The sequence below is a fragment of the Ornithorhynchus anatinus genome, chromosome 4 (genome assembly GCF_004115215.2).
Source record: "Ornithorhynchus anatinus isolate Pmale09 chromosome 4, mOrnAna1.pri.v4, whole genome shotgun sequence".
Lineage (NCBI taxonomy): Eukaryota > Metazoa > Chordata > Mammalia > Monotremata > Ornithorhynchidae > Ornithorhynchus > Ornithorhynchus anatinus.
The window spans coordinates 12,624,422-12,646,086 of record NC_041731.1 but is presented as its reverse complement, the minus strand read 5'-3'; the positions used below and the strand labels follow the sequence as shown (position 1 = coordinate 12,646,086).

The following is a 21,665-nucleotide window of genomic DNA, read 5'->3' as shown; positions in this document are numbered from 1 at the left end:
ATCTGTTTATTTCTGTATTGTGCTCTTCCAAGCACTTAGTGCAGTGCTCTGCACACAATAAGCGCTTAATAAATATAGTTAATGAGCCTCCTAGCTTCTACTGTTTCCCTTTTCTATTTAAGATGGATTTAGCTGCTCTTCGTTTTCAAAGATATTCATTATCTTTGAAAATGAACAGCAGCTAAATCCATCTTAAATAGTTGGAAAAGGGGAACATTAGAGGCTAGGAGGCTCATTAGGTGACTGATTTAGAGGCCAGCTGGACAGTGAATATGATTTTCACCAGAATAATGGTCATTGGAACAGAAAGGATTGGACAGGGCCATAAACTACTCAGTAGGACTTGGAAACAAACTCAAAATGGGGGCCCAGGTGGCCCAGACCCCTGCTGATATATTTAGAATAATTAATTCAAATAATAATTCAAAAACACTACTGACAGTGAAATTCACCTATGATTGCATAGGTGAGTAGCGAGAAGCAGCATGGCTCAGTGGAAAGAGCATGGGCTTTGGAGTCAGAGGTCATGGGTTCGAATCCCAGCTCTGCCACTTGTCAGCTGTGTGACTGTGGGCAAGTCACTTAACTTCTCTGTGCCTCAGTTACCTCATTTGTAAAATGGGGATTAAGACTGTGAGCCCCACGTGGGACAACCTGATTCCCCTGTGTCTACCCCATCGCTTAGAACAGTACTCTGCACATAGTAAGCGCTTAACAAATACCAACATCATCATCATTGCATATGTGGCTGAAACTGCCAATGCCGGATCCATAATCTTGACCACATTGGACATAGGGAATGTCTCCCTTCCCATCCCCACAGCACTGTACTTGTCCGCTCAACTGTATATATTTTCGTTACCCTATTTATTTTGTTAATGAATTGTACATCACCTTGATTCTACTTAGTTGCCATTGTTTTTACGAGATGTTCTTCCCCTTGACGCTGTTTAGTGCCATTGTTCTTGTCTGTCCGTCTCCCCCGATTAGACTGTAAGCCCGTCAAACGGCAGGGACTGTCTCTATATGTTGCTGACTTGTTCATCCCAAGCGCTTAGTACAGTGCTCTGCACATAGTAAGCGCTCAATAAATACTATTGAATGAATGAATAGGGAAGCGGCGTGGCTCAGTGGAAAGAGCACGGGCTTGGGAATCAGAGATGAGGGGTTCGAATCCTGGCTCTGCCACTTGTCAGATGTGTGACTGTGGGCAAGTCACTTCACTTCTCTGGACCTCAGTTCCCTCATCTGTAAAATGGGGATTAAGACTGTGAGCCTCTCGTGGGACAACCTGATGACCCTGTATCTACCCCAGTGCTTAGAACAGTGCTCTGCACATAGTAAGCGCTTAACAAATACCAACATTATTATTGTAAAAAAAGGTTCCATGTAGTTCATTCATTCAGTCACATTTATTGAGCACTTATTGTGTGCAAACCACTGTACCAAGTGTTTGGGAGAGCATAATGTAACACTAATCGGACACGTTCCCTGCCCACAATGAGCTACAGTTTAGAGAAATGCTTAGTAAGAATTTAGTAAATACCCAAAAAAGTGGAAAGTGTCTCAACAGGTTTTCTGGTTGGGAAGGCTCTGTTTCCAGCAAACAGCAATTTAGTTGCTTGAATTACTTTTAGAAGACTGAAATATGTTGTTAAAATGATTTGCTTTTTTTTAATTCTCCTAATATTCATCTGTACCCTAGCCTATAACAATTGATTTTTTTCCAGCCACAGTTAATTTTCCGTGAATGCACTCAAAATGGATAGACAGAGAAGGAATCTGCAGAAAGATTTTTGGAAAACAAAATCAGAGTAAAGAAACCTATGAGCAGACAGAAATCTCTAAGGAGAGGCTGAAAAATGGGAAAATATATTGAAAGAGATAACTTGGCAAAACAAAAAGCAGTGCAAGCAGATTGTGCCTCTGACAACATGGCTTCACTTTACCTCGACCCAGAAATGTAACAATTATGATAGACTTCATATTATCAAATCCTTTCAGCCCTAAACAGTATTTGATAAGCCTGGCTAAAGCTGCCTTGCTTTTTGTCTGCTCTGTTGTTCTCAATAATCCTTCAACAGGTGGTTTCTTCTGTCATGTAAGCAATCTCCTATTATTTGCAGATGCTATCTTATGACCATGACAGAGGAGTTATTAAAATTATTGCAAAACACCCATTATCCATATTTTCTGATGACATGAAGCCCGAAAGTATGATTATTATTTGTTACAATTGGTGAGCGCTTGTTTACTTCATGGAAAGTGCTTTATTAAGAGAAAGCAGCTCCTGGCTTTGTAAACATCAAACATGACAACACAGGGACAGTCTTTTTGTATGCCTTTTTGTATGAAGGACTATGGGTCCCTCATGATTCAGTCTATTAATCATGTTTATTGAGTGCTTACTGTGTGCAGAGCACTGTACTAAGCATCTGGGAGAATACAATACAACAGAGTTGGTAGATATGCTCCCTGCCTAGAATGAGTTTATAGAAGAGAGGGGAGAAGGACATTAATATAGGTAAATACATTTCGGGTATGTACATAAGTGCTGTGGGACTAAGGGAGGGGTGAATAAAAGGTGAAAATCCAAAAACAAGGGTGAAGCAGAAGGGAAGGGGAGAAGAGGAAATAAGGGTCTAGTCAGGTAAGGCCTCTTGGAGGAGATGCGCCTTTAATAAGGCTCTGAAGATGGAGACAATGTAGTTTATCCAATATGAAGAGGGAGGGTGTTCCAGGCCAGAGGAAGGCTGTGGACAAGAGGCTGGCAACAAGATAGATGATATAGAGGAACACTGAGTAGGTGGGCATTAGAGGAGCGAAGTGTGCGGCCTAGGTGGTAGGAGGAAAGCAGGGAGGTCAGGTAGGAGAGATCAAGATGATAGAGTGCTTTAAATCAACCAATCAATCTAGCACACTAATTGGTCACTAACTCTGTGGCAGGTTTTGTACTGACCCCTTGGGAAAATCAAATAAATAGCGAAGATCCCTGCCCTCCAGGAACTTACAGTCTAATGAGGGAGACAAATACTAAAATAAAAGGCAGGTTACAGGAAGCAATTGAGCATAAAGTTATGTACAGAAGTACAACAGGGGTTTTGAATGCTTAAGTTCTTAAGTGACATAGATGTCCTGAAGAGGTAGTTATTGAGGACATATGATAGGGAGTTGAGAGATTAATTAAGCAATGCCTGGAGGTGATGTGATTTCAGAAGGGCCTCGAAGATGGGGAGACCAGTGACCTACTCGATGTGCAAAGGGAAGGACTTATGGGCTTGGGGAGAAGGGAGAAAAGACAAGAGAGATGAGAACAAACATAATGAGTAGGTTGGCTAAAGAGGAATAAAGTGTACAATGGGTTTAGTGGGAGACCAGTGAGGATATGTAGAGGAGAGAGAGCTGATTAGGTGCCTTAGGGTCAATGGCCAGGAATTTCTACTTGATGTGGAGGAGAACAGGTAACCACTGGAGGTTTTGGAAGAGTGAGGAGATGTAGGCAGAACTACATTTTAGAAAAATGCTCTGGGCAGTGGAGTGTAGGGTGGACTGGAGATAGGAGAGGCAGGAGGTAGAGAGGTCTGCAAGGAGTCTGAAAAAATAGTTGATTTGGATTATGACAAGTGCCTGGACACACAGTGATGTCAGTTTGGATGGAGAAGAAAGGGTAGATTGTACACTTGTTATGGGCAGGGAATGTATCTATCAACTCTGTATATTGCATTCTTCCAAGCGCCTAATAAAGTGCTCTGCACACAGTAAATTCTCAATAAATACCATTTATGATGATGGATTTTGGAAATGTTGAGGAAGAACCCACAGTACTTGAATACAGACAATATGGGTGCTGAAAAAGATAGATGAGCCAAGAATGATGCCAAGGTTAAAGATTTGAGAGTTGGGGAGGATAGTATAATCAGTATGATGGCAAAGTTAGTTGGAGGAGAGGATTTGGGAGGGAAAATAAGGATTGACTTTTCAGTCACACATGCACTCCTAGTCATTTTCACCATCTTTGAGTGTGAAGGATATATCAAACATGGACTCTGACAATCTAAAAAGGGTGGAATTGGCAAAAAGCACATAAGGAAATAATTCACAAGGTGAACAAAGCACAAAATAATAAATGAAGAGATAATGTCAACCACAAAATCAAATTTTTAGATGTGTACTCCCTAAGGGACAGGGAGCACTTCTAATTCCCACCTGTGTACCCTTCCCAGTGCTTAGAACAGGGCTCTGCATAAAGTAAGCCATTAATAAATGAAGACTACCATTACTAAATCAATCAATCATTAATCAATGGTATTTATTGAGTGCTTATTGTGCTAAGTACTGGACTAAGTGCTTGGGAGAGTCCAATATAATGGAGTTTGTAGACATGTTCCTTGCCCACAAGAGCTAAATGGAGTTGAAGGAACAGTCTTCAGGCTCACACCCCAGCAAGGTTTTGGGGGCTTTTATGGTATTTGTTAAGCATTTACTATATGCCAGGCACTGTTCTCAGCTTTGAGGTAGAGACAAGCTAATCACAGTCCATGTCCCACATGGGGCTCCTGGGTTTAATCTCCATGCTACAGATGAAGTCACTAAAGCACAGATAAATTTAGTGACTTGCCCAGTGTCACACAGCAGACAAATGACAGACAAGTGGCAGAGCAAGAATTTAGAACCCAGGTCCTACTGACTCTCAGGCTCATGCTCTATCCACTAGGCCACACTGCTTCTCAGCTAGAGGGTTGCCACTGGTCCATCATTCATACATTTCTCAACTCTCCAAGAATTAGGAAAATTGCTCTAGCTTATACCTTCAGTGTGTCTGCAGGGATGGGATTCCACCCGTGTAACGATGGTAATAAAAGTAATGATAATAATAATTATGGTATTTGTAAATTGCTTACTATATACTAAGTCCTTGGGTAGATACAAGATAACCAGGTCAGATACAGTCCCTGTCCCTCATGGAGTTCACTGCCTAAGGAAGAAGGAGAAAATGAATTGAATTTCCATTTTAGAGAAGAGGAAACTGATATATAGAGGTGTTAGGTGACTTGCCCAAGGTCACTCAGCAGGAAAATGGCAGAGCCGGGATTAGAACCTAGATCCTCTGGCTCCCGAGCCTATGCTCTTTCAGCTAGGATTCACTGTATCTTCTGGCAGGAGGGGGCAGGTATTGTCAGTTGTAAGTCCGAGGGGGCCATGATGGAACAGCCATGTAGCTATGGACACCCTTCCCCTCTGCCTCACCTGCTGGAGCAAGACAGATCCATCCGGACAGTAGCGGCCATATGGTCCATCTACTTAGTATTCTGACTCCAACAGTGTGATGTCTGTCCTTCTTGACATTCATTCTCACAGATTTGCATCACGTGCCATCTGAACTTTCTATTAAGGACTTTTCATCTCAGTAAACCCTTCCTGAACCCTGCACTACCCATTCTATTTCCCACTTACACCTTAGAAACTTTATCTCTGAGAGATGAAATTAGCCTGGACAAGGATGGAATAGTAACAATCTCTTTCTTTTCTCCAGGCTCAGATCTTTGTTTTAATGTTCCTAGACCCAAACACCAAGTTAATGAAGGGCCTAACTGCATGTTATTTATGTTTGGTCATTTCAGTCAGGTTTTTAATCAACGGTATTGATTTCATTTGTCAGCTTCACTTGGAAAAATGCTTTTAGTGAGCTTAAATTAAAGATTCTCCATAAACTATATACTGAGTGAACAACTTTGAAAAAGTGGATCTATTTAAATGTTCACTGATAGCAAAGAGGGCCTTCAAACTAGAAAGGTTATACTTCTAACTAGGCAACTGTACTGGAAATGCTTTCCCTGAGCCAACTTTCTCCAAGGCATGCAATTACTAATCCTGACAATTCTGCAAAGGATTCAGGTACAAACAGCCTGATGCTTCTTTCAATCAATCAAGAGTATTTATTGTGCACTTACCCTGTGCAGAACACTGTGTTGAGGGCTTGGGAGAGTACAGTAAAGAGAGTAGACACAATCCCTGTCCCCTTCACTACACACTCAGTCTTCAAAGCCCTACTAAAATCACATCTCCTCCATGAAGCCTTCCCTGATTGATCTATCATATCTCTATACTATTTCCTTCTCTACTGAATTGCTTATGCACTTTATTTATCTCTAATCATACTCCCTCGATCCCCTCCTCACATTACTCTTATGTACTTGTGCACGTTACACTCTTTTGCTTCCCCTTACTTGTAATTGACTTTAGTGTCTGTTTCCTCTGCTAGATTATAAACTCTTTTGGGGCAGGAATCATATTTACTAATTCTAGTGATTAGGATACTGTTCTGCACAGAGTAAGTGTTCAATAAATACTATTAATTGATGCATTAAAAATCTTATAATCTACTGGGGGAGACAGACACAAATAGATTATAGGGAGGGTGAGTCGACTGGGTTTAAAAATATGCACAGGACTCGAGCTGCGAGGAGCCCAAATTTCAACTTATTCAATTTGTTTTTTGTCTTTGTCTTAGTGTTTTGTTTCATCTTTCCTTATGTGCCTGTTGCCAGTCTGCTCTCTCCCTTTTTATTCTCAGATAGTGAGTCTAGGACCATGTATTATTCTCAACTGAATAATCCTTCCCAGTGTTTAGTAGTCTGAACACAGTAGGTACTAAATGCATACTCTTTCTACCACCATTATCACTACTGCTGTAGATAATTACTGCAGGCATGTTCTTATATGAACAGAGGAAGGACACCCAAACAACCAGGCTATGATGACTTCAATTACATAATCCCTGCCATGATGATTTGTAACCATATCAAAATTCAAGTTAGAGCAAGACAGTCTAAATGTTGCGATCCTTCTCTGTGTGCCAAGGAAGAGGAAATTTTAAGCATTCAATAAGTATGATTGATAGATTGATTAGTTAACTACTGGTGATCAAGTCAAAGCAAAACTATTTGGGATCTAAAAACAATCCTGGGCTCCTTCATGAATGGCCACACAAAATCTCAAACACATAAAAGTGCTTAGAGCAGTGCTTGGCACATAGTAAGTGCTTAACAAATACCATCACTACTATAAAATATAATTTCACCTCATTATATTCAATTCGTATAGTATCACATCCACTGTATTTTCAAGAAAGGAACATAAAGCTGCAAACTATCTCATTACCACATTGTATACCTTTTCACCTGTAGAAACTAATCCCATTGTTTTCTGTTTCTTTCATTGCCATCGAAACCTAAGGAGACATTTGAAATTAACTTATGTAATAGTAACATTACTGCCTCAAAAATAGGAAACTATCAGAGAAAGCATAGGTATACATGTCTATATGCTTTCTCAGATGAGTAACTGGTAAAACATAAGTATCCAAATTAAATCAGGGTGGAAATAACATTAGAATTATATTTAAAGTGGGAATGGAAATTCTGAATAATAGTCGTATCCTAGACTACTACTATAAATAACACCTAGTGAAAGAGCCTTAATTTATGTAATTATGGAATTGTATATATATATTACTCTTATATCAGGCATATAGCAAGGATATAAAGAATATTGCTTTAATGTAACATGGAATGACAATGATTTAAAAAATTTTCTAGTTCCTTGCTGCTGATGTTACTGAAGCAGTATCTTACTAATTAATACCTAATAGTCTCAAAAGAGTTTATGTATGCAACTTCTGGAAGTGTCTAATACACAAGAAGGGAGTCATTTAAGGATTTGAGGAATTTTACTTAAGCATGACAATCCAAAAACCAAGTGGTTACATATTTTTCTATCCCAATTTCATTTAAAATGCTTTTGAGGCCAGAAAAACTGCAAAAAAATTTGCTACCATCCGTAGGAAACACCTGTTGAAACATAGGCAAGGAAGGTGTCTATCAAATCTCTTGTATTTTCCCAACTGCTTAGTACAGTGCTTTGTACACAGTAAACACTCAATACTACTGATTGATTGATTGGACAGTACACTGCCTAACTAGAAGAACTCTGTGTTGACATAGAGTCCATAAAGCCTCTTGAGTCCTTTAATTCTGTGTAAATTGCCACTGTGCAGGCTAATAGATTCCCAAAGCTTCCTTCAGACTTGAGAGGCCATGGTGCTGTATTACAATCACTTGTACATCTGCTTAGGTGGTTTACCACATATAAATGCCTGGCTCTAAGGATTTCAATTATTTTCTTTTCGGTGTTGGAAGAGTTTCCTCGAGGATCTTAAAAAAAATCCTATTCCTGCCTTTCAAGTTCACTGCTGCAACCTATACCACGACTAGGAAAAATGGATCTGACTGAATGAAGAATAAATTGCATAGAATAAATCAAATAGGACTGGACCTATTACATGATCCTGATGGGCCCCATTGGAGGTGGAAAATAGATCAGACAGGATATAACTCTATAACATAGGGCAACACCAGCACAAGGCTGTCTCCGAATTTTAATGACCTTCTCAGGGCAGCCACAGTTATTAAAGAATTGCTAAAACTCAGATATTCTCCTGCATACTAATTACTTTTTATAAGAATCAGTGGAAATCTATGAGGTTTTAGCTACGATTCTCTGCACTACCCTCTTACATGCTGAGAAAATGAAGTCCTCTGGGTCGCGCTGGGGTCTGAGGACACAGTTTGACTCCAGGAGTGTGCAGACTCCTGGATAAGATTAAGATTAAGGATAAGATTAAGTTAACTAGGAAATTTAAGTGAAAATCCTCAACTAATATTCCTGAGTAGCCAGTCAAGAAGAGTTCCAGAAGGATCAGTAAAATGAAAGGCAGTGAAATCCTACAATTGTCAGCCCAGCCTGACCTTACCCTTTTCATTTTGAAATCAGCATCCCGTCAGTGTTAATGCTTAAGGAAATACTTGTGGAAATGTTTAAGCAGAATGTCCTCCACATATTTGTAGGAATCGGCAGATATGTAATCAGATCCAGATGCTCTGTCATGTATCTCTGTTCTGATGGCAACGTAACAATTAAGTCATTCCTTTCCAAACGTTTAGTACAGTGGTCTGCACATGGTAAGTGCTCAATAAATAGTAGTGATTGATTGGTATGCTTCCAAGAGTCTCATTTCTGATAGTATAAAAAGAGTCTAACACTTAAAATGTTACCAGTGCCTTAGAATTTCCTTCTATTCTATTATGTAACTCGAAGAATCTTCACTCTTGAGAGATGTTGAGAGAATGTACCTGGGACCATATCTTTATTAAGGGATAAAAGTTTCCACTTTGGCATTCCATTGCTTTTCATATCAATTTCAAAATATCTTGACCTAGATTTCTACAAGCCTCTCTTTTGTCAGAGTCACTAGGTATTATGAAGCATTTCTTTGCAACAAAATATCTTTTTTTTTTACCTCAGAGTGACTCACTGAACCTGCCTTGGTAGCTTTGACTAGCCTTGCCCGACCTCTTGATGACTGCTCGGGTAAACATTACCAAAGAGAGATATTGATATTCCTCCTTGAAGAAAATCTTTTTTGTGAATTGTTCCAACAGAGTTCCTTCAGAGCTTCTTCTAGGCATCTTTGCTGACCCACCTTGGTTTGGAGCATAGTCTCAAACAATTCAACACAGCAGTGGATGTCTGGAAGGCCAGTGCAGCCCACAGAACAGCTTTAGTGACCGAACTGGGAAAGGGGTAATTCCCTTCGAACAAAAGATTCCAAAGAGCAGGATGTCAAAACAGGCTTGAAAAGCAGTGGGCTTGAAGACAGAAACTTCCTGCATGGAACCAACCCAGCAGGACACCGAGAGTCCAATTTTACACTCAAACAATGCAGAAGCAGGGGAACAGTCACACACTTGACTTGCAGTCAGACAAGGCCTCATTGCCCAATAGTGTCATTTTTGGGAATAAAAATGGGTAATATAGTAATGACTCTTTTTAAATATCTGTATTCATCTTCTTCGGTGCATGTTGTCATTTGTCAGGGAGACATATTTGCTGATAGCCTTGGCCAGGTCCTTTGGTTTAGAGAAAGAGCAAGGCCTAGTGCAAAGAGAGCATGGGCCTGAAAGTTGGAGGACCTGGATTCTATTCTCAGCTCCGCCCCTTGTCTGCTTTGTGACCTTGGGAAAGTCACTTAACTTCTCTGGGCCTCAGTTACCTCAACTGTAAAAATGGGGATTAAATCCTACTCTCTCCTACTTAGCCTGTGAGCTTCATGCAGGACAGGGACTATGTCTAAACTGATCAACCAGTGCTTGCAACAGTGCCTCATACATAGCAATGGGCTTAACACATATGATTATTATTACTTAAGCAACATCTCTTTATCTTGTTTTTCTTTTTGATTGTTTTTTTAACTGGAAATTTCTAAGTTTGAACCTGGCTTCAAGGCTGTGGGAGTTGCAGAGAACGAGAACTTTTTGGATTCAGAATTAAATAATCACTAATATTAGCTCCCATATCCACTGCCCTCATCAGCTGTTTCAGACATTTACCTCCCTCCTCAAACCTTCTGTCTCCCAGACCTACCTATCCTTTCCCACAACTACCTGGCCAAATACTTTATTAGCAAAATTGATGCCACCAGGCATAATCTCCCTAAAATTTTCCCTGCTTCTCTCCAGTCCCCTCATCCTCCCCCACCCTCTTCAATTCTCCCAAATCTTCCCAGCAGCATCTCAAGAAGAGATCACTTCCATCTCTCAAAATCTATCCCCTCCACCTGCACCTCTGATCCCATCCCTTCATACCATATTAAAATACTTACTTCCTCCCTGACCACCATCTTCAACTGTCCACTCTCCAGTGGCTTCTTCCTGCCACCTTAAATGTGTTCATCTCTTCCCTATCCTAAAAAAACCAAAAACTCTCCCTTAACTTCATGCTTCCCTCCAGTAATCACCCTATCTCCCTCCTACCATTCCTCTCCAAAATCCTTGAGACAGTTGTCTACACCTGCTGTCTATTCTTTCTCTCCTCTGATTCTCTGCTTGATCCTCTGAATCTGGTTTCCGCCCCTTCAAACCAAGAAAAAAGCCTTTTCTAAGATCACTAATGGCCTCCTCGACAAATACAAAGACTTTACTCCATCCTTATCTTCCTAGACCTCATAGCTGCCTTTGACACTCTGGTCACCTCTTTCTCCTTGAAACCTTACATATCTACCATTGGCTTTAAAGCATTGAACAATGTTGCCCCATCCTATCGTACCTCACTGATTTCTTACTACAGTGCAGCTACCCAGCTTCCATAAGAGCCTACCTTACTCCCAGGAAGTGGTTTTGGCATAAAAAAAATTTTGGTTCATTGTGTATCTTGGTTTTAAATATTAAGATATTCACAATTATCATCAGTATTCTGGCTTTCATTTTCTTGGTGAAATGTTCACTTAAGAATTCTATGCATAAGGTTCTTTTTCTTTTCCTATTACCTAACTCTTCTTTCTGGGATGCAAAAACAAAATTGCAATTTACATCATGGGAAGAAGCTGGCAGAGTCACAAAATACTGCATATATTATTGAGAAAAACACATGCCCTTCCTCTCACTAAACTTCAGGGAAAAACACATGCTAAAGGAAGAAATAATTTAAACAGAGCTTGAAAGTCACTGAACTTATAATATCCATTTCACTCCAGGAAATGCACACAATCGAGGCCCCAAAGGCTTAGATTCACTGGCAGAGAACTAAACCTCTCAAACTAAAGAGTGGCTGATTTTTCATTTTCACTGAGAAATATCTAACATCATAGGTGACTATGACAATAGAACAGAACGGTCACTGATTAAAGAAAGGACGACATGTGCAAGAGGAATTCATTGGAGAATGCTCAAACAAAAAATCTTTAAAGTCATAAAGGATAAGATTTAATTAACTAGGAAATTTAAGTGAAAATCCTCAAGTAATAGTCTTTACAACATAAAACTAATGGGGAGTTTAATCTAGAAAATTAACTATATACTTCAGCCCCTCAAAAGTATGCATGAAATATCTGGATAATTAAAAACAAAAGAGAATTTTTGCTAATGTAAATTTGGCCAAAATATGACAAATATATTTACTCCCATAGGGGTGAAATGAGGCTGTGTTCCAAGAAGGACAAAGTTTATAATTTGCCTCTTTCAAAAAATATACAAGTTGAAAAAAAGATCTTATTTGAACATCTGGTGGGATAGGGAGATAGATTTCCATGGCCTACACAGTATTGGCAACAGAATGTCTAAATTTGTCTCCTATTTAAAGAAAGGGATACCAACTATAGTTTAAACTAACAAAAATAATATGTAATTTAAAGGTGACTTTCATCAAGAAAGGTTGATGTAGGGGAATTGAAGGTAAATGGGCATCCAACAATAGATTTTTCTTCTTCTCAGTGGTTTCCTTTGGATTCTACATTTTCTAAGGTGTAAAGAGTACTTCATCCAGTTTATATTTTTGAGGAAATAGGATAATGTTCATGGTGAGACAAACCAGACTAAAACTGTGATCCTGATTTTGTATTCTGCTGCAATATAATCCCATATGAAGAAACACACAATCATCTTACAAAATATTTTTTGTGTGTAATAGTATTTAAGTGCTTTCTATATGCCAGGTACTGTATCAAGCACTGGGGTAGATACAAGCTAATCAGGTGGGACATGGACTGTGTCCAACATGAGGCTCACAGTTGAAGTAGGAGTAACTAAGGCACACAAAAGTGAAGTGATTTCCCCAAGGTCACACAGCAGACAAGTGGTGGAGCTGGGATTAGAAGCCAGGTTCCTCTGACTCCCAGGCCTGAGCTCTATCCATTATGCCACATTCTGCTATTTAAGATGGAGTCCTTCAGAACTAATGAAACACTCTCCCTGGTTAATAAATACTGTTGCTTCTGCTAATGATGATGGAGATGCTCAACCCAATCTCCAGTTATTTAATACTAAAATAAGTAAATTATCCTTCCCTCCTCAAAATATGGTACATAGCAGAAACATGTCCTAGTACAATATCCTACTATATCATAACTACTCCTAACTGATCTCCAGTAAGGTACCCCCAGCAAAAGGAGCAGAACCACACTGTTCAACCACAGGACTACATCTGGCCTTATGATACAATTCTGTCTCAAGGCAAGATTTGAAGGCTATTATTAATTGTGGAATCTAATCTTCTCTACCAGCTAAATATACACAGAAAGGTGAAGAGAGAAAAGTTGAACCATTATCATGTTTCCCTGGAGAAGAGCAGAGGTTTGGGATATTTTTACTCCTAAAATAAGGGAAGCAGGATGGTGCAGTGGATAGAACATGGGCCTGGGAGTCAGAAGGTCATGGGTTCTAATTCCAGCTCTGACACTTATTTGCTGTGTGGTCTTGGTCAAGTCACTACACTTCTCTGTTCCTCAGTTACCTAATCTGTAAAATGCAGATTGAGACTGTGAGCCCCATGTGGGACAGGGACTCTGGCCAACTCAATTTCCTTGTAACCACCCCAGTGCTTAGTACAGTGACTGTCACATAATAAGCACTTAACAAATACCACAATTATTATTATTATCAAATCAAAATTTTATTTTGTCATCACCAAGCATGAAGTTAGTTTATGGCTACTACAAAGTGAGGCCCCAGCACTTGAAGAATAAGACAATCCTAAAGGGAGATGTTTAAATAAATATACATAAAAATAAAAATAGACAATTGTTAAATTTGACTACCTTAAATATTTCACCATTTGGGGACAGAAAGGGTGAGAAGTTTACACTTTGAATTAACTTGCTTTTCCTTTCCAGTCTTGTAACCGTCCCCTTTCTCCATACCCTATTACTCTTTCAAAACTTCCATAATTATTTTCTTAAACATGCGGTGGTATCATCAGTTTAGTAAAAGACAAAAGTGTCCTATCTAAACTTTCTTCCATCATTCTTGGAAAACAACAGGATTATGTGATAGGCTCAAGCCTGTGCTATCCATATCTTATATATTTATATTAATGCCTGCCTCCCCCTCTAGACTGTAAGATCGTTTTGGGCGGGGAACTTGCCTACTAACTCAGTTATAATGTACGCTCCCAAGTGCTTAGTACAGTGCTCTGCACACAGTGAGTGCTCAATAAGTATGATTGTTTGATTGATTCAACAAGAATATAGAAACTGGAATTAAAATACACTTCTGACCCACTGGGAAATTCTTCCAAATCAACAGGCCACGAGAATCATCAAAAATCTTTGAGACAATCATTTGCGAACTGCAGTGTGATGGTGACTGCACTCTTGAGGCACGTATACAAGGAGATTTGTGAATAATTATGATTCATCTTGCAATATTAGGAACTGAGAATAAAAGCAAATGAAACCAAAGTCAAGTCCAAGGCTGCTTTACCCAGGAAGCCCTACCCACAACCAAAGATCTCCATCCATGAAACTAAATAATCCTAGCAGAGTATAAATCAATCAATTAACCATATTTATTGACACTTACTGTGTGCAGGGCACTGAACTAAGCTCTTGGGAGAGTAAAACACAACAATATGACACGTTTCCCACCCACAATGATCTAGATGGCTGTACCTTTATCTAGATAAGTGTATAAAATGTACATATACATGTACAAAGTCCTTATTGTTTGATGACAATATTATTTAATGGTTACCCTGTGCCACAGCACTATGCTAAGTACTGGGGTAATAATAATGATGATGATGGTATTTCTTAAGCACTTACTATCTGCCAAGCACTGTTCTAAGCGCTGGCAGAAATACCCAGAGGATCAGATGGTACACAATCCCTGTCCCCCAGGTAGGGAGAATACCTATTTCATGCCCATTTTGTAGACGAGGAAATTGAAACCCAGATAGATTAAGTGACTTTTCCAATGATACACAATGGACCAGTGGTAAAGTTAGGTCTAGAAAAAAGATCTCCAGATTTCCAGCCCCTTATACTCTCCACAAACCCTGCTGCCCCCTCATGTTCAAAGATAATGACAATGTTGGTGTGATCCCACCCATGCATGAGTCAAGCTGAAAAGGTTAATGTAAAACTACCGGACCCTATGACATTTTTACTCTTAAGGGAAGATTCCTGGCATGCTAATCGGTTTAACCCATATGGGGCCTGTTTTGGTTTTAAAACCTGCTTTTTAGTGTTCTGGTTATTGCAAAGTTTCCTTGAGCAACTGCTCTAATTCTCCTTCTACTCCTCAGATTTACTCTTCACTCCACCCAACCTCATTTTCATTCAACCAGGCCTTGCATCACCCTACCCAGGGAAATGGTGATGTCAAATTGCAACCCTAAAGCTGATCTGAATCTGCAAAAACCCACAGGTCCCAAAAATTCATGAAATCACCATGAAGAAGGAAGGTATGACTGAGAATGTTGAAGTGGCCAGTATTCTCCTCCTGCAAAAGTCAGTTACTTTGCCTACTGTACCTACACTATAAAGAATAAAATCCCCAGCCCCTGATATATGAAAATAGGTACTATGGCTGGGAGTCAGGATTAATTCCCTATACAAACCCACAATAACTGTAGGTAATATAATGCAGTGTGCCACTTCTGAAAATACATTAAACAATCATCAATATTGAATGCTTAATATGTGCCAAGCACTTTACTAAGCACTTAGGAGAGTACACTATAACAGAGTTGGTAGACACGTTCCCTGCCCATATGTAGTTGACAAAGTCACACTAGCCTAACAGTTCTGTGAACAAACATTACTAGTTTTAGGTCCATGGATTTTCATTTTCCTGAAACCTTTTTTTTTAATTTTTCAGAATCGTTTGTCAAACAAGTAACCTTTTGTCAAATGCTTAAAATCCTGTTGTCACCAGACTCTATTTTGGCTTTGTTTTTGTATTTCACTTTGAGTCACTAGAAGACTTCTGGCCTCTTGTACCAATACTCAATCTACGCATCTTGAAAGGATATTCAACATTTCAGTCGTACCACACCTTTCAATTTTTCAAAATAGCATTTTTTGCCCAGCTCCTAATCATATTTAATTTTTACAAAATGTCTCTCGATAATAAACTGTAAATACTTTCTGGGAAGTCACTTTTAAACCACTACGTCCTTTCCTGTGGATAAGACTCCTGATAGATCATTCCACTGCAACAGTAAGTAGTCTGTCTTTTTATAAGTGCTGTGCATGTCCTAGGAAATTCTGACAATTCTCATTTCATGCTTTCATTATCCCAGGTTGTTAGCTTCTAAAGCTAATGATTTATGCCTTCCAATTCTTATTTAGAAATGTAATTTAGGACATGTTCTTCAGATAATGACATTTTTTGAAACTAGACATGGTGATTTGTCAATACTAAAACATCATTTCTAAAATGTTATTTTGCCAGTGGTAGGAATAATTGACAGATGGATTCAGATGCACTACTTTATTCACACACAACAGGTTTCCTTTTTTTCTATTTTCTAATGGTTCTTCATTTGAAACCAAATGAACGAGTTCTCGTCGAAGGACTAAGACACTAGCATGTTCATCGAATGTTGGTCTGCAATACAGACTGAATGTTGGACAAAGTCCTTGTCCTAAAGGGCACATTAAATCTTGAAAGTAGAAAAAAAACCCCCAAACCCTCCAAAACAAAGTATAACTTTCTCAAACCAGAGAGGGTATGGGGGCTTTCTAACAGGTATTTAAGGCTTTTGTTTTGTTGCTTTTTTTTCCCCCCCTCACCATAACTGAACAAATCTGGTTACGGAGGACAAATATTAGGCAGACAGTGTGACCTAACAGAAAGAGCCTGGGACTTGTAGCCAAGAGATGGGATGGGAACAAGACCTATGAATATCCTTTATTATGTCCCCTTAAACTCAGTAAATTCTTGTTCACTGATTAAAACAACTGTCACTTAATGGACAAAATTATCATTTGACGCATGCAATCACAAATTCAAAAGTTGAAGAAAGTTGAAGTTAACGATTGGTTCAACTCCTGGCCTCCAGATTAGGGAATGACTCACTCTAAAGATCCAGACATTACTTCAGTAGCTCATTTGAGAATTTAATAAGCCTCACAGATAAAAATATTTCTGTGCTAACTCACCTACAACCATCCTGTGGCTCTTTTATCCATTTTTTCTCAAAAGAATCACTTCTCTATCTGACTGATGGGTGCAAGAAGGAGGTCATTTTTAGAACAGAAAATATCTCTACATAGTTATACAGTCAGGCCTATGGCTCAGACAGCATAATAAGCTTTCACTTCTGGTTAGTGAGGTCCTATAATTAGACAAGGAGAGCTAAGATACCCCTGTGGAAGAACACTGGGCAGAGTCCTGCCCATCTAAGCCCAATCAATCCACTCTTCCTGGTTGTTCATTTACAATGCTTCCAATATACCTTTCCCAAAACACACCTAAGGTCATCTACAACAACACTTCTGAGCATCATAAGTGAATACCAAGAGAGAGTGCAAAGCTGCATTTCTGAGGAATTATGCCTCTCACAGAAAGCTAATAATTTTCATTACTTTACACAAAATAAAAAGTTCCAATGGGATGGGCTGTGATGTTACATGTAAATATGTAGAGAAAACAATAAGGCAGTGTATTAATGAGTCATGGGGCACGGGAAGGAGAGGAGATGCATAAAATGGAAATATGCTACAACTGAGAGTGTTGCAAAATTAAATGCAATGAAGCATCTCAAGAATACTCACAATAGGGACAGCCATAGACTTCGATTCGCAATCCAATTTGGCCTTCCCCATTCCAGTCTAAGGGGACTATGCGGACATATCGGGCTGTGATTGGATGCTGCAAATCATGGCGGACCACACCATCTGAGTTTATATTTCCAGGAAATGCCTGTGGGGGAAAAAGAATACACCATGAAATGAAAGATAAGAGTTATTTTATAACACACGTTGGCATATTGGTCCCCATGAAAATTAGGTCAATTTCCTCCCGTGGCACTTTTCCTCAGTTCCATTACTGACTAACAATTAAGGCAATGGCTATTATACAGTTTATCAATCATTCATTCAATCATATTTATTGGGCACTTACTCTGTGCAGAGCACTATACTAAGTGCTTGGTAGTGTACAATACAACAATAAACAGACTCATTCCCTGCCCACAGTGAGCATCTTTCCATCACTGAGACGGCACTGTTTTAGACTCAAAGCTCTCAAGGGCATAGCCTTTAAGAGGGCACTCATAACAAAAGTCAGGATTCATCCTGTGTTTTCTTCACTCAAATGCTTAAATGGGCCATTATCCAAAATTAGATGTGTGGGTACGTATTAGGGGTGTTTTTGTATATATGAAATAGCACAGTTCTATGAATCACAGAACCTGGGTTCAAACCCTCACTCCACTACTTGTCTGTGTGAGCTTGAACAAGATACTTCACTCTGTGCCTCAGTCCCCTCATCTGTAAAATGGGGATTACATTCCCCTTCCTCTTACTTAGACTGTGAGCTCATGTGGGACAGGGACTGTGTCTAAATCTGATTATTTTGTATGTATCCTAGTGCTTAGTACAATGCTCAGCACTTAGAACAGTGCTTTGCATACAGTAAGCTCTTAACAAATGCCATCATAATTATTATTAGTTCATAGTAAACAGTACAATAATAACAACAATATTATTAATAATAATCTACATATGTGCATGTGTGTGTGTTTGGCTCTGTGCATCTGTGTATAAATTCCTTACAGAGTAGACCATGTTCTAACCCCCATAAATCACAGGTCACTGCATAGAAGAGAGAGATAGCAAGCTTATAAGCTTATAAGCATCTTCATATCTTGTTTAGCTGTTGATCCATGATTTCCCATGATATTATATTAATTTATGTTAACCCTGACATTTCACCCTTAGGCAGGTAGGGAATTCAATATTTTTCCCCTTATTCCATCTTTCTTTTAGTTAAAATACTGATACCCAAGCAATCTATGTGAAGTTTTAATAGGAAAAACTCTTCACTAGGCATAAAGTCCAATCCCATCCAAAGGCCTTGAAATAGTCTTGGGGGAGCAGTGACTTCTGGTCCTCACTCACCTGGACGAGAGTGGAACAGGGAAAAAATTTGTGGTGGTATTGTAATTTCATGAACCGCATAATACTCTGCTTAACAACATTCAAGAAGAAAGCTGGAGTTTGAAGAAAACCTGCCAAGTTTCCCATGAGCTAAAGATGCTTTCTATAACCTTGAATTATTCTCAAAACACAAAAAACATTTGATCTGCATAATGAGAACCTCTTAAAATACAAAACATATAATTATGTGCCTGGAAAATGATGTTGTATTGCATGATAACCTTCTAGTTATCATGCTCACCTTGTTACTCATCAGTAGCATGGAATATTTTTCCCTTCCAGTTATTAAAAGCTGTTTGTAGAGGATAAAATCATTTTCAACTGTATTACCATTTCAGGAATTAAATCAACAAATCTACTACTAAAATATAGACAAACTGTCTCAGCATAGTGATAAAGATGATTCAACGAAGGACAACAAAAACATTTCTTCCCTTTAGGAAATGTCCTTAATGACCAGTTCCTATCTATTCATTCATAGATGTTGGGTGAAAAATTAATGCTCTATTTAGTCCCATGTGTCAAGCACTGTTCTAAGCACTGTAAATACAGGCTAATCAGGTTGGACCCCATCCCCGACCCACATGGGGCTCACAGTTTCAATCTTCATTTTACAGATGAGATAACAGAGGCACAGAGAAGTGAAATGACTTTCCCAAGGTCACACAACTGTTAGGTGGTGGAAAGAAGGCTAGATCCCACAATCTTCTGACTCCCAGCCCCACAGTCTATCTACTACACCGTGCTGTTCCTTCTGACTCCCAGGCTCAGGCTCTTTCCCCAATTCATCAATTTAAAAGAGCTTGAGAATATGTTCTGTTTGCACTAAATCTACTTTTCCCACATGAGATTCGAATATGAGCTTAAAAAGACAAGTTTTCATTAAAATGGTCTTTATTAAATTCAAAGCTTCATGTTTGCTGAAGTTAAATAGTATAACATGGTTTAAAATGTTAACCTTTCTGTCTGAATCTGAAAAGGTACTATAGAACAATCCTATAAAATGCTAATTATTCAATACACTAACTTATAAATCTTGCAAGTCCTTAGACAGAGGTCAGAAATCCTCTCTACATTAGCAAAAAAAGGCTAATTGGACACTGGACCTAATACTGCCATTCCTTAAATTCTAGCATTTAAAAGCTGTGATCCATGTGACTTGTTAAGCAAGTCACTTAACTTTTTTGTGCCTTAGTTTTCTCAACTGCAAAATGGGGATTCAATACCTGTTCACCTCTAACCTCTTACTTAGACTGTAAGTGCCACGTGTAACAGGGACCATTTCCGACCTGGTTAACTTGTACTTACTCAGGCAACTGGAACAGTGGTTGACATATAGTAAGTGCTTAACAAATACAATTAAAGGAAAAAAAAATAGCTATGCCCCTGCTCTAAATTGGGAAAGGCACGAGGCTGCTTTGACTCACACTGGACTGACAAAATTAGGAATGCTCAGTGCCTGATTTTTGACACCCCCATTCCTTTATATTTCTCCCTCCCTTCCTTTCCTTCCACTGAAAGAATGTGATGGAGGTCTCAGTGGGGAAATAAAGTCTAGAAATGCTTTCAATACATTGGTAAATGTTTATATCTTCAAAGTCATCTTTACATCTTAGCCTGGTGAAGGAGATAACTATTTTTCATCATGCGAGAGTGATAAACTCAAAATTTCATTCAAGTTCAACTTGAAGCAGTTAGAAGCATTCTCTCTGTGTGCTGAGCAGAGGGGAATGACTTGCCTTGATGTCTATCATATTTTCTGATGCAGAACAATTCCTGCTATTGCAGTCTGATTCTTAAAGGGCTTCAGCTCTGCAAACTGGCTATGTTTCCATCCTACTCCTGGAAAGACAGTATGACCAATAACCAGCAATATCCAGTATCTTCTACATCTTTCCTTCACACATCAAACACATTTGAGTGCTTACTGTGGGCAGAACATTGTACTAAGCACTTGGGAGAGAAAAATACAACAATAACAGACTCATTCCCTGCTCATAATGAGCTTACAGTCTAGACAGGGACACAGACATATTACACATATTATGAATAAATTACGGATATGTATTCAAGTGCTGTGGGGCTGAGGGAGAGGTGAATAAAGGTTGCAAATCCAAGTGTAATGATGAGATAGAAGGGAGTGGGAGAAAAGGAAATGAGGATTTAGGGATAGCCTCTTGGAGGAGATAGGCTTCAAATGACTTTTATCTTTATGTTTATGCATAAATTTTTGCAGTGTTTAAATAGACTCCGCCTGTGGGAACTTCACTCCTCAGCTACTCACAGTCCAAGTGTTATTCTCCCATATCATCGAAACCTAGGGATTGTTGTGAGGTCGACCTTTTACGTGAACCTCTATGGTTTTCCCACAGTCTGCTCTCTGCTGTGAGCACTGTTATAAGGAAAGAGATGAGAACAATCGTACTTCTTAAGTCAAGAAGGCCTATATCAAGGAAGAGACAGGCTGACTGAAAGGTGCCCTGGATGAAGAGTCAGAATCTTGTTCATTTCACTTTTACTCTATGACCTTGGTCAAATGCTCATCATCTTCCCTATCTAGGATGTGGGAATTATAATAATAATTATGATATTTAAGCACTTACTATTAGCCAGGCACCGTACTAAGTGGTGGGTTGGATACAAGCAAATCAAGTTGGACACAATTCCT

General features: G+C 39.1%; 1 protein-coding gene across 1 annotated transcript in view; it reads right to left on the bottom strand.

The window, feature by feature from the left end:
- CNTNAP2 (contactin associated protein 2) overlaps positions 1-21,665 on the bottom strand; it is a 1,271,576-nt gene that overhangs the window by 710,933 nt on the left and 538,978 nt on the right. Inside the window, exon 4 of the mRNA XM_029062825.2 lies at positions 17,612-17,759. Coding sequence (XP_028918658.1) covers positions 17,612-17,759 — 148 coding nt within the window. The remainder of the gene's footprint in view (positions 1-17,611; positions 17,760-21,665) is intronic.